Here is a 14,315-nt window from a genome sequence, read left to right on the forward strand (position 1 = left end):
TAATTTAACAATTGTCCAAAGAGAGTCACATTTACTTTAGAAGATGCGGTTTGTTTTTTGCTTTAGTTTTTGCAATTTCGACATTAAGGGATACCCCATACTTGTATGTCCACGAAGAGAACAAAACAGGTTAAAGTACCTAGTCAGGATCCATTGATTCTACTCTCCCCATCATCTACATTGGGAAATATGCAGGGGCTCCCTATTACCTGCCCTTACCTATTATTATACCTCAATATGATCATGTTATTCTATATAACGTGACATCTGATTGGTTCTTGACAATCAAGAGCCAGGGCAATAAAACTTCGTATTTTCCCTGTCATCGTCATATTTTTCATCAAATCCCCACCCCGCTCGAATTTTCATTCCATGCTTATGAAAATTCCGGACAATGAGCATACGATGTAATTAAATAATTAATTCTATTTAAAAAATCATTTAAAATCTTTTTTCATATCAGAAAACTGTCATAGAAAGAAACCGAGAAACATAAACTAAATTGCAATACTAGAATTGAAAAACGATTAGAAGCCGATGTATTCTAAATTATCACACGTCTTTAGGTAAAAAAAAAAAACCCACCCAATTTATTGCGTGAACGTTCGGGAAAAATGAAGATTTATTCTCCCAGAAAAATCATATTTCCCGAGGGTAACGCCCGAATGTTCATGCAATAAATGTATACTATGATATACTTACCACTTTTGCATAAAATATGATATTTTAAATTATCTGGCGATGTTTTCCTCAACTGTGTATGAATCCATGTATATAAAATTTGCGACCATGCAATGATGGCCTTGTTGTGATATCGTTATGTCTCCAAATTCAACTCAGAGGCCTACAGTAGTGACTAAACTAAAATATTCGGTTTTTATTTTCACTATTATGTTATTTCCACTTTACTGTTGTTTTTTTGTTTTTATTTTATTTTTTTTGGGGGGGGGGGGGGGGGCGGGGGGGGGGGGGGTTAAAACTTTTCCCTAAATTAATTTTGTGTATACATATAATTGGAAATAATAAAAATCGACCAAAAACAACTGAAAAATATATGATGAAAATGAATAACTGTATCATCTATCTGGGTGTACCAATACCTTGATCCTGTGCAATTGAACATTCCCTTGTTTCATTTCATATCATATTACATTCATAGAATCATATGTAATATATAGATCGATATTTTATTTATCAAGCATTACAAACAAAACATTTTTGTTCACATATTAAAAGTAATTTATACATACACGCACATGTATGGCACGAAGCGCAAGATATGTACAAAAGATTCTGACTTATTCTGGCGCAGAGAAAATATTCGCAGAAAAATTCACTAAAACTCCAGGAAATAAAAATTAAAATGTTTTTATACAGTGTTTATCTGCAAAGTTCGAGTAGAAATTTTTGCTAACAAATATCATAGTTTCTGAGATCGTTTGCTGTTAATTAAAAGTATTTATACACAATATGTTTGAGATATTAAATAAACAAGTTCGCTGTAAATATAGCGACGGTAACATATAATTAATTTACATTCAATAATTCGTAACACAAAAGACATGTACATCCAAAGCAACAACGTTTTGCGGAATGATTCATTAGATATAATAGTATTCATGTAGTTAGGTCATTATAAAAAAAATCCAACATTTAAGTAATTGGTCGATCTTCATGCATATGATGGTTCCATTTATGTACCACTTGTGTAATACGAAAAAAAATCCAACAAAAACACTTGTAAATTCCTTTCAGTTAGAGGCCACTGATGTATGGTATATACTAGTATACGGAATGATTTCTTCATTCGTTAGAAACCTCCACTATCACTTCACTGTCAATATTCTTATATCTTATCATCCATTCTTTCGATTCAAATCGTCTCTAAATATAGAATGTTTCCATAGAGACCACAGTCACGTTGTCCAATCAAGCTCATTCAGTATAATACAAATATATATTGAGGAAAATGTATATCGATAAACATACTCTTTCGTTATCAGAAAGGAAAAAAAAATCGTTTACACCTGGGCCTCGCACAGATTGATGTAGAGGTCACTGTCATACGAAACTGTGGCTGTTGATTCCTTTTCCTGACTAGGGGGGTCAAAAAGTTCAATTTTGACGTTATCAATGTTTTTCTTGAGTTTTCTGCCCTCAGACTTTGAATAACTGCTGTCCGAACTGGACTTCCCTGTGTGACTTGACTGTATGCTGTCGGAAGGGAAGTCAGCAATGTTAGTTTTTCGCGGGTCCGGATCCGTTTTCTCCGGTACGCTGTTTTCATTGTTTTTGGAGGAAACGGAACCATGAGACACTTCATTGAAATCCAATCGTAGACCTTCTTTCTCTTCTGTGATTTTTGACAAAACTATTTGTTTAGGCTTTTCCTTCTCTTTTTGGTGAATAAAACACTGCATTTGAAATTTCCCGCCCTCTTTATTGGTGTGTTTTAATCGAGAGGGCGACACAATAAACTGGACGTTGTTTAGCGGTTTGGTTACCATGGCATCAGTCAAGTCAAGATCCAAAAGAGCAGCAGCCTCGGTGCTGTTTTTGCTGCACGTGTTTTTAGCCATCTGTCTGACCAATGAATTCGATTTGTGTCTTTCAAATGCCGGCATCAAGAAAAACAAGAGGCCCGCTAGCACCATCGCCACACCGGCAAAAATAAAGCCAGCGTGTTCAGTCTGGTGAGTACTATTTAGGTACACTACAATGGAGAAAGAAACAAATTTTCAGCATAGTATGACTTTTGACCTGCACAATGCTTTAGATGGTTGGGGCTGACATTAACTTTTTACATTATGTAATTTGGTTTTAGACAGATACTAGTATGATAACGACATTATTTCCACAATAAAATGTACTCGGTTTGCTTTGAATCACTTGCTATATTTTATTTTCCAAAATAAACTGAAGTTCTTAATTTTGACTTAGAGATAAATTGCGTATTCAAACTTACAAGTATGACTGAAATGGTAAAGATTTATCAGTAGATTGTAATGATATTTGAACTCATACAAGTTGACTGTAGACTTGGAAAGGCTGTCTATGTGTAGGCTGAATTTAAGCTAACATGATGGCAATATGAACTTATACGACGAACAAGCCAATCGCATGGTAAAAGTTGATCATAGACCTATATGAGCTGACTGATGCATAACGTAAGTTGACTATATATATATATATATATATATATATATATATATATATATATATATATATATATATATATATATATATATATATATATATATATATATATATATATATATATATATATATACACACACACACACACACACACACACACATGTACATGTACATGACATGAGTATAGCTTTAAGTCGTGTAAATAAAACTATAGACTTACATAATGCAAGTTGACTATATGCTTACATAATGTAAGTTAACTATAGACTTATACTATGTAAGTTGACTATAGACTTACACTATGTAAGACTATAACTTAAATACAGTAAGTTGACTAGACATTCATGGTGTAAGTTGACTAGAAGTAATTTTCAAACTAGCTGATCAGCTTCATTATGTTGGTTGACGTTGACTTACATGGTGTAGGTTGCTATGAATGTTTATGATACGAGTTGATTTAAGATTTCCATGATGTGAGCTGAATACAATTAAGGCAATATATAGAGACTCAAAGGATCATTTACATGTTGACTTACATGATATGGGTGATCCAATAAGAATTGGTAAACATTGAGCAGCACAAACAAAACCCCAAGCCCTCTCCATGATTTTAAACTTCACAAGTTCATAAGTGTACATTTTCAGGGTGTAGTAATACCCTCCACAGAAAATCCCGAAGCCCCAAGCATACAGGGCCAAGGAGTCATAGTCTTTTTCCAGCAACAGAAGTAGGGTCAGTGCCCCACACGCCAGGCAGTTGGCTTGACACAGACATCGCCGACAGATGGAGCAGCTTTTGCTGTCTTTAATGATGATGTAACCTTGAGCAAGGACTCCGATGGTGAAACCGAGGCCGAGGTATACGACGAGAAGCAGGAGATCTTCTTCCGGTTGCTGACGGTCGTAACCGATTTTCACCTGAAATGGGATGAAATCTTATTTATTGCGTAAAAATATATTGAAAAAATAATGTTATTTAGATAAGCTCCGAGTTTTAGTTAGAACAACGTTTTGAATGTTTTGTCGTGATGGTTATTATTTTTCCAAATATACATTGAAGTGACAAGTGTGACAAGCGTCCTTGCGATGGGATTCTCCGTGTCCGATGCCCACACCCTCGTACAAACAGTCGGACACTTTGAAGGAACCAAGTCGCCGAAATTGTGTGCTATATTTTAGAGTTTCATAGTACTTTTCTTCCCCCAAACAACGGATAGTTTAAGGTATATTAAATGTAATGTTTTTAGCTTCACAGCAATTACTAATGCAAGAAAATATTAATAGAATAGTCTAAATTGTGTTCCGATTACATAAACCATAAATGACTTTCAAAACAGGTTCAGTGATTGAACAGAGAGTTTTGTGTGTTCGAATTTCAGGCGTTCACTGTTTCACGATTTCACAGAAATCACGATTTCAATCTACTTTTACAGTATGAAAAACAGACAGCAGACATTACGAATTAGAAGATAACCGTTTTATATTCAAGGTTGTAAAGATCGGACAACCGTATTAAATTTGATACTAGTCATCTAAAGATGCCTCTTGGATCAAATCATCATAGACTAATTGAAGTAGATAAAGTAAGTTTGAAGATGGTTGTATTGACCAATTTATTAAATAATGATGACCATTTTGCTTCCTTAAGGTTCGTAATAAAATGATCGATGCCATTTAAATAGGATAGTACGGGTTGGCAGTTACAAGCACTCCTATAGTATTTGAAACCTTCCTTACACATCATATCAGATGATGAAAGTCAAACTAGCTGTCGTTTCATTTTGATTGTGTTATTTGTATCGCCATTTTCCATTTCTGATTGATGTTCTGAAGAACCACATAAATCAAAATGAGATATTCAGTTTCGGTATATCAAAGTGCAAGAAGGGATGCTCTATAGTTCATAACTGGGTATGTCGATCTACTCTTGTGGTATTTTCTGCCGATATGACAGGATTTTTATCTGATTAGCTGATAAATTGATGACGTCAGTCTGGTGTGATATGAGGAACAAATAATCTATACACAACATTCCAATGCATGCAAAAGTCTCATATAATGATGTGCTGGTTCGTATTCGATACATCAAACCCACGACGTCAAACGATCAGGGATTGTTTTTTAAGACGTGAAAAAAGGGTGAAAACAGACATGTATAACAATAGTCTGTAAAATTGCATATTTTTACGAGCTTAAAACGCAAAATGGTTTTTACCAAAATTATAAATGGCACGAAAATTCCAAAGGCAGCTATACTGGAAATTATCATGAGAGCCTGTAAACCACGCATGCGCAGAGCACTAAAATCAAAATATGGCGGGTCCACTTCTTCCTGGTCTCTCCTGGTCTTTTTCTGGTTTTTGATGTGCATGATCATCTTCCGGCGAGGGTGATACATGGATGCCGGGCGATAGAATGCTCCGGCTACGATCGTGAGGACAAATATTCCGACCGCACACTGCATGGTCTTGGTCCACATCATTGACCTGTAACGATGACCAATCAAATGGGATAAAAATACAGGGGGAATATTTTACTGGTACGCCTGAGATTTTGGATTCAGAGCTTACATGTATATATTTATAAACATTTTGTAAGTCACTGAAAAAAATTGCTTAATTGATCCCAAAAGTTCCACACTCTTTATCAATATACATATATAGATGACATTAAAAGCTGTTCAAAACGTTCGTTAAGTATTATAATGTAATATACAAACGGACAAAGCAACTGTAAACCTTCCAAATACAGTAACTACCGGGTATGTTTACAATACAAAATAAGACGAACATAATATAATAAAGATATTAGTTGACAATCCAACTTTTCAAAACACATTAATTGTATGCTTTACATGAATATCCACCAACTAATGACACATGTAATAAGATTAACATCTCAGAATAAAAGATCAATCAGGAGACCCATTCACGTTTTCAGCATTACCATTATATTGGTATTATGTCGTGTAGAGTACCTAGCACATGAAGCTGCAAAAGTTCGATGTACAAGAAATATTATAGATTTTGCATACAGAATAAAAACGGTGTTTTGATTTAAATTAGGCGCAAAACCGGTATTTAGACTCAGAGAGTCAGAGAAGAATCGGTCATCAATAAATACAATTCAGATATCTACACATTACGACTGTAATATGAGCAACACGACTGACTATAAGATGATGGACCCCTTTCTATCCACATTTTCATAGAATCGATACACATGCTATACAACTGCCTTAAACAATGGCTGATTCAATTGATCAGACACTGCCTAAAACTGCAGCATGTGATGCTCAGACAGAAATAGCCACTCAAGGAGAGAATAGGAATTAATATCACAATAAGACGCGATCGCGACATAGAAAAATTAACGTTCTGGATATGTTTAGATATCGATTGGCGGCAATAAAACCATATCAATATGTCTGCTGAGTCTCGAAATAAAACTATGTCATCTGTGTTTTATCGGCATACTAGCTCTAGCAGGCGACGAAATGTGTGTGTGTGTGTGTGTGTGCGTGTGCGTGTGTATTATTCACTATTTAGTGTAATTGATTCGTTCTCAGTGTTGAATTTAGGTGGTTTTTTATATTGATTTTGCATCAGACTGGGAAAATCTGTGGCCTTGTCGAGAGCAATTACACTTTAACAGCTGATGTTTTCAGCAAACAACAAATGTTTCAATTTGGAAAAAAATTAGATCAGAATTGATTCTGTTACAAAATATGATATGTGTTAAAACAAATTTAAGCATCAAATAATTAGAATTGACGGTATGGACTGCATGGAATAGCGAGCTGCGACAGTTTGTGTTCTGACAGAGCAAATTCATTTCACAATGTCATGGTCACTTTCTCTGATGAAGAAACTTGTTGTTTACTACAGATTAAAAGTTTCATAACGGGAGCTGACCCTAAGGTCATAATACGTATATACGGCCCATCCTTGGTCTGTCTCACTTTTCTACAAAACATTCTTTTGATTAAAGTTAGCAACACCAACCGTGAGCCCGTTAAGTTTTTGGCCCCTGGGCCGGTTTTATTCAAATAGAAATCCGGAATACTGAATGCACCTTGTTGTGGTAAGGTTTTATTCAGACAGAACACGGTAAAAATGAGGTATATTCTAAATAATATTAATGTATCTATCAATAGAGTATGTTAAAACTAAATAATGTCACATAAATTATACCTGTTCTGAACGGTCTGATCACATCAGCCACACTCTTGCTGGAGTATGATTTGGTTTATGTGTAACAAATGTTGCTTCATTTTAATTTGGACCTTTAAATGTTCATACGAGAACGCAATATTATCACATTTTAACATAACCATGATTTCAATTGAATTTTAAGACAAAGTTAAAATTTAACACAATCGCATATTGATTCCTCACACATTAAATAAGATCCCTATTGAGTCTATGGTCTATGAGATCATACTCTAATATTCAAGACATAAATACAATCTCATAAAGGGACAAAGTCTTCTATATTCAAGACCTAACGAAACTAATTTCATCTGCTTAGTTATCATTGCGACCATTTGACGCAATCACATTTATATATTAGCTACCATAAGACAAAATTACTATACTTGTTTAACATTCAGCTACAGTCTGAATAAATAGTACATATACAGTTTGGGTAATTATGGCTACGGTGTGACGAAATCATGCATAACAACATATAAAGTATAATATGTCAGAGCCAGAATTTGATATCATTACGCTTCTGAATCGTGTATATTATGCTGACAAAATTACGACACAGTTTGAGTACACTATGATATCATATGGTTACAATTTGACATAACCATGACACCTGACTCCGGGATCATGAAACAGTCGTCGATCTTAAGTTTGACTTAAGTCTATAAATACTGCACTTAATTTTTACGATTAGTCTTAAAGTGGATCACAAAAAATGGCTTAATTAGAGGAAAAACTGGAATTTTGTCTTAACTTTTAACATTGCTATTAGGCAGACTGCGCTCAAAATGGCGGCACTTGTAGGGCTTTTCAGAAGAAATGATGGTCAAAGGAGGCGGCTCCCTCGTTCTCGGATTTCTCGTGACCGCCAAGACTGCGGATAGACGAAGAATTGTACAACAAATATCATTTTCGTCGAGCCACCATCATCTTCATCTACAAAATCATCGCCGACAGAGTAAGTCATATAACGTAGAGGTCCCTGGCCCGTCCAGCTTGCCGAACAACAACCGTTCCCGCATTGATACTTCCTCCACTAAAATCTCGCCATTTTTCGGGTCTCTCTAATCTTTATAGTATCGCTATCCATAGTGTTACAAAACAGACGGTAATAAGGATCTCCAAACGAAAAGAGGTAAACTGTCGGAATATCTCGTGCGTTATGACATTGTTTCGTGATCCACTTAAGTAAGCAATCTTATCTTAAAATCAAGTCAAGATACATTTTTAAATTAAAGACAAACTCATGATCCCGTGGCCTGGTGGGTCTGGTGTTTTATAATAGCTATATATAGTTTGATATACATAATCTACACATAAGCATGATGCCTATTTAGTTATACTAATCTTATTTGAGTTATTACTGTGTAAGTTAGGTATGTTATTTTAGTTACATTTAAACTTAGTCACAATACCAATTCTGTTAAGTTTTTTATTATAGCTACATCAAGACAGAACCACACTCCTTATTGAGTAAGGAATGTTATGATTGCTATATTAAGACATAGCCACAATGCTTTTTGAGTAGGGTGTTATGATTGCTACATTTAGACATAGCCACAATGCTTATTAAGTAAGGAATCTTATTATTGCTATATTTAGACATAGTCATGATGCTTATTGAGTAAGGTACGTTATGATTGCTCCAATTGGACATAGCCACAATGCTAATTGAGTAAGGTATGTTATGATTGCTATATTAAGACATAGCCACATTGCTTATTGAGTAAGGAATGTTATGATTGCTTCATTTAGACATAGCCACAATGCTTATTGAGTAAGGTATGTTATGATTGCTACATTTAGACATAGCCACAATGCTTATTGAGTAAGGAATGTTATGATTGCCACATTTAGACATAGCCACAATGCTTATTGAGTCAGGTATGTTGTGATTGCTACATTTAGACATAGCCACAATGCTTATTGAGTAAGGTATGCTATGATTGCTACATTTAGACATAACCACAATGCTTATGGAGTAAGGTATGTTACTTTAAGACTTAGCTACAATGCTTATTGATTATTTATCAGATACTAGTATAATGACGATATCTTTTGAGTTAGATATGACCATATGTTATCATTGTTAAATTTAGCTACGTTTAGACATAATCACGATAGAATTAGGTATTTCATTATAGTTTTATTCAGATATTATAAAAATACCTATTGAATAAAGTAAGTTTGTTATTAGCTGAAACATAAACACTGTAACGTTATGATCTAGTAATCTACTGGCTGTATTTCTTATCATAAAACAATGGTGCTGCTTACTGTTTACGATAATATGCCGGGTTGTTATTTAAGTCCATTGAAGGCGAAATGAATATCAATATAAATGTATAGGTACATTGTTTCTAATCACGTGGGGTTTTAACATTAAAAGTGACGGGGTATTATTAACTACCCGATGTTCCAACATTAAAACACAACTCACCTATTAAGACCGTAGATAGAGATTGCCATGACAACGGTCCCTAGCCCCGTGCCACAGGTCACAAACATCTCGGCCAGCTCCCTCCGCTGTAAGAAGTACCGCCCCACGATAATGCTGGCGGTACTCAGGCATATCCCTGTCCCCACGGAAAGAATCCCACAATAGATGATGAACAGCTGATCCCCTTTGTGGGAGAATGACAGAAGAAGCACTCCCAGGGAACAAATAACACCCCCTACTACAGCACACGACCTCGGACTTTTCCTCTGGCAAACCGTGGATACCACGTTGGTGAGAATTAGAGAAACACTTAGTCCGACAGTTCCGAGCCATACTGGAAATCAGAACAAAAGATAACCATGAAGAGTCTAGTCTAGATTAAGATTTATTTTACTCACTGATTTTTGGGGTAACAACACGAGTTCAGGGAGATTTACAAACGGTACGAGAGCATAGTGTAAGGTATATATACCGAATATACCATGTACTTGATTAATAGATATTAAAACATGCTTCACATGATCATTTTCTTCATCAGTTTCGACTTCAACTTTTATAGAAGGTATTGCAATATCATAAATTCAATTTATTTATTTTTACTGCACGTGGTTTTGGGCGGGTTTTCTTGCATTATATTATCTTTATTTGGATTGCTGTTTCGACAATTGTGCGAGAAATCATCAAATGAAATTTGCGTGAGGTTGTATACATAAACAGTAAATTGTTGCTTGTAAACACACACCAAATGTATATTCGTTAGTATACACTGTACTATAATTAATTACAATTCAAATGAAACAACGGGTGTAAAAGCTATAAGAAGAGCCTCTTTCATATGGGGTTTCCTTGCCTTGAAATGAATCATTGCAAAACAAACTTGCTATGATACAGAGTGACTTCCGATAATGGCGGAATGCCAAAGTCTATTTCAATTACTTTTGCCCTTTATATGACCTTGACGTACTGTTGTAGAATAGGATCGATAAGACATTATTATCGTAATTAAATAGCATCAAGTATCACTTCTACTGGTAGCCTATTATGAAGCAATTCAGAACAATAAAGCTTATATATGACGTCATCAAGATGGCTTCCTCAATTGTTAATTAGATGTCATTGACACATTGTTACGGACCGGCACGGGGTAATTAAATAGACTACGATTTCGCCGTAGTTCTACACTGCTCTTACATGACTCAGCTTCCTCTGTTACTGTTTATCTTTAACGCTATATATATACTTTGAGCACCGTCTGAGTGATCAAATGAGATGGCTTTACTGATATACAATTTATATTTATATCACGATCTATTGAATACTGCAGACGGTATTATAGATTTTCCATCATAAGCTTTTCGCACACTAAATTACATGCTATCTCACCTGTATGTATATCACTTATTTTGATCTTCTTCTCTCTCTGTATAACTAAAAACAAGATTCCAAAAGCATGGTGAACTCCATTACACAAAACATACACAAGGGAGGCGGCTATTGTCACCACCCAGCCCCACCCTCCGTCGGGGAAATGTTCCCCAAAGTCGATGCGGGTCTTGGGTTTCTCCTCCACCCCACAGGAGCTGTCCTTATCCCTCTTGATGTCGGAGTTGTTCTTGGAGAACGTCATACCGCCAGCATTGTTTTCACTGTCTTCAGAGTTGACCAGCGTGGAGTCCGGGTTGGGAGGAATACAGTGAGCTGGATTTCGGCTAGTACAGGAGCCGCTGTCTAGATTTCGGTCGACAACAGCCTGATAGTATTCGGTCGATGGCATCTCACGATGTTTTGTTTACGGTGCGAGAATTACACATCCTCTTCATGTCTCGTTATATCGGCTGCATTCATGAAAATCCATTATTCACAGATTATAGACCACGAAATGATGACCTACGTTCTGCTCTTATGTAAGCTTTCTGAATTTGCCAACATTTGTAAATCCTTGCAATTTGCTCAAAAAAGAAAAATTGACATCCTTTCCATTTTGTTTTTACTGCTAATCAATATTCGATCGATAACTGGCAAAATGCATGCGCAATCTTAAAACAGAACACTTTTTAACAAAGAAGATTGAACAGCGACACAAAACATTAAATTTTCAGTTCACAGTACCGTGCGTTTCCATGGATCGATGACGCATATAGACCCAGATTCTCGTGAGCTGCTGACGTCACTGTGTCGCCAGAATAAGTGAGACAGTCACGGCCATATTATAGCAATACTCCTAGTGTGATAGAAAATGGCACAACGTAGTAAGATATTGTAACACCTCGTCCAACCACAACACACAGACAGTGGAGCCGGGGTGTCCAATCGTGGCTAATTAGATACAGAATCTATTGTTCTGTCGCACGTTTAGTACGAGCATGCAATTCCGCCTGCTAGTTTCCCTAGTGACAGGGCATAGTTGTCTACATATACTATTGACATTTTCTTTTTGAACGTAATTTCCACGAATAAAAAGATGTGCATTATTTCTATGCTGTTACAGTTTTGGCTTGATAATGAATAGCACAGGGGCAAAAATGTAATTTAGCGAAGGTTAACAACACTGGCGCTGCATGTATACAAATGATGTGCAATATGCCAAATACACAAACTATACTCTATGAGCAATATCACAACAGGCGCTTAAAAATCGTCTCATTTCCACACCGAAATGATTAGACTGTCAATTAAAACAACAGATTCAAAAGCTTAATTGCATCTAGTAATTGGGTAAAACGGAATTGGAAACTGCGACCTGATCTTTTTTAACATTTTTAGGGAGAATTATTCAAATTAAAAGGTTAGAGGTTAGGGTTACAAAACCATAAGTTATAGGTGCTACATGTAGTTTCTAAATAAAAATTCTCTAATGAAAAGTATTGCGTCTAAACTTAGTAAATAATTTGCCATGTCTATCGTAGAGATGGACATTTTTCAAGAAATTAAGATGATCCATTTTGTGCTAGTATTAATAAAAAGAGGTTTTTAGTATGAAATTCAAATAAATTGATGCAGCTACATGGTAATACATGTATTTAGTAATTATGCCGTGTCTAAGAGGATTTATTTGCATGTCTGAGCTAGGCGAATATTTAAAAAAATCTCTACTACAGACCACTGGCCTATCGAGTATATATTCATTTTGGGTTTTTTTTTTAATGTTTTCCTCTGATAGTTTAGGTATTAGTTTAAGTTAAAAGTTAAGTCCTTTCTCCGATCCATGAAGGCGCATGGTGCTAAGCGGCTTAGGCTGGGAGTTAACCTGTGATAGACTGCTGTCCTTTCCAGGGGTGGGGTTTAGATATATTAACCTTTATCAAAATTTGAAAGAGGCTCACATGCCTTTAGGGTCACCTGAGTATATAGCTCGAAGACAGACCTATCAAAGATTCTTATGTTTTTAAGCTTCAGTTTGGAATCTAAACCCTAATTCGAGACTTTAGTATGTTTTATAGCTTTATTGGCAAGAACTTGGGCCTCACTCCGACCCAGGAGCTATGAATTTTACAATATAGGTGGAGGCCTTCATTGGCAACATAATCATGCATTTAGTTTTTCTCACATAGATATTGGAGTAGATAAGTACATACATGCATTTAAAAGATTATGAAAATACATTTTTGTTTTTGTGGCCATTTTGGCTTTTTCCTAAGACATGAATCCCTTAACCAGGGTTTATACTTTTTTTTTCAATTTTCGTAGAGGGCTTCATGGACATTATAATCATACATTTGGTTTACATGGGAGTAAAGAAGATTTTCTAAGAATAATATTTTCAATATATTGCCATGATGATATTAGCATCTCCTTAGGACCTGAACCATAACCCAGCGGCTATGAATTTTACTGTTTTGGTAGAGGGCATCATGTACAACATAACCATGCATTTAATTTTGTTCCTACTAGTGTGGGAGTATAGAAGAATATTTTTATGAACTTGACTTTTTTGAAATGTTTCCTCGCCAAACAATAAGAGGCCCCAGAGATGGTTAGGTCATGGTCTCCTTATTCTAGAAATGCTCCAAACCGAAAATTGTAACAAATGGAATTGTAGTTTTTAAGAAATAACAAAAGTAAGATTGATAACGGACGACGCACGACGACGAAGAAAGACTGTTAACAATAGGTCACCTGAGTGACCTTAATTAACATCTAATATCACGATGAGTATTCAGTGGTAACCAAAGAGATAACGTTATTAAGTGTAAAATATAAAGTTTGTAACAATTCAGTTTTTCGTGTGTTACCCTAGTGAAGGAAGCACAATAACATTTTTGTGATACCAACCGATGAATTGAATTTTTCCTTTAGAATACTTCACATATTTACAATTACCTGCAATAATCTCCCAACGATATTTTTTTTTTTGTGTCTTTGAATGATAGAAAGATACATCATGATCTTCTTTATACTTACAACAATAGCCAATTCTATAAAGAGAAGCGATGAGAAGAAGCGAAACAGTGACCCTGGATTAACCTCTAAAGTCCAGGAGGGGTTCAAGGTTCAACATAGCAACATAT

At 35.5% G+C, this 14,315-nt stretch overlaps 1 protein-coding gene across 1 annotated transcript; it reads right to left on the bottom strand.

The window, feature by feature from the left end:
- Window positions 1–1,100: 1,100 nt before the first annotated feature.
- LOC128185720 (monocarboxylate transporter 12-like) lies at window positions 1,101–12,289 on the bottom strand. Its single transcript, XM_052855356.1, has 5 exons — window positions 11,191–12,289; window positions 9,808–10,141; window positions 5,372–5,642; window positions 3,693–4,074; window positions 1,101–2,713 (listed from the first exon to the last, which is right to left on the bottom strand). Exons 1-5 carry the CDS (start codon window positions 11,579–11,581, stop codon window positions 2,022–2,024), a joined length of 2,070 nt encoding a protein of 689 aa, XP_052711316.1. The 5' UTR covers window positions 11,582–12,289; the 3' UTR covers window positions 1,101–2,021.
- Window positions 12,290–14,315: the final 2,026 nt, after the last annotated feature.

The sequence above is a fragment of the Crassostrea angulata genome, chromosome 5 (assembly GCF_025612915.1).
Source record: "Crassostrea angulata isolate pt1a10 chromosome 5, ASM2561291v2, whole genome shotgun sequence".
NCBI lineage: Eukaryota > Metazoa > Mollusca > Bivalvia > Ostreida > Ostreidae > Magallana > Magallana angulata.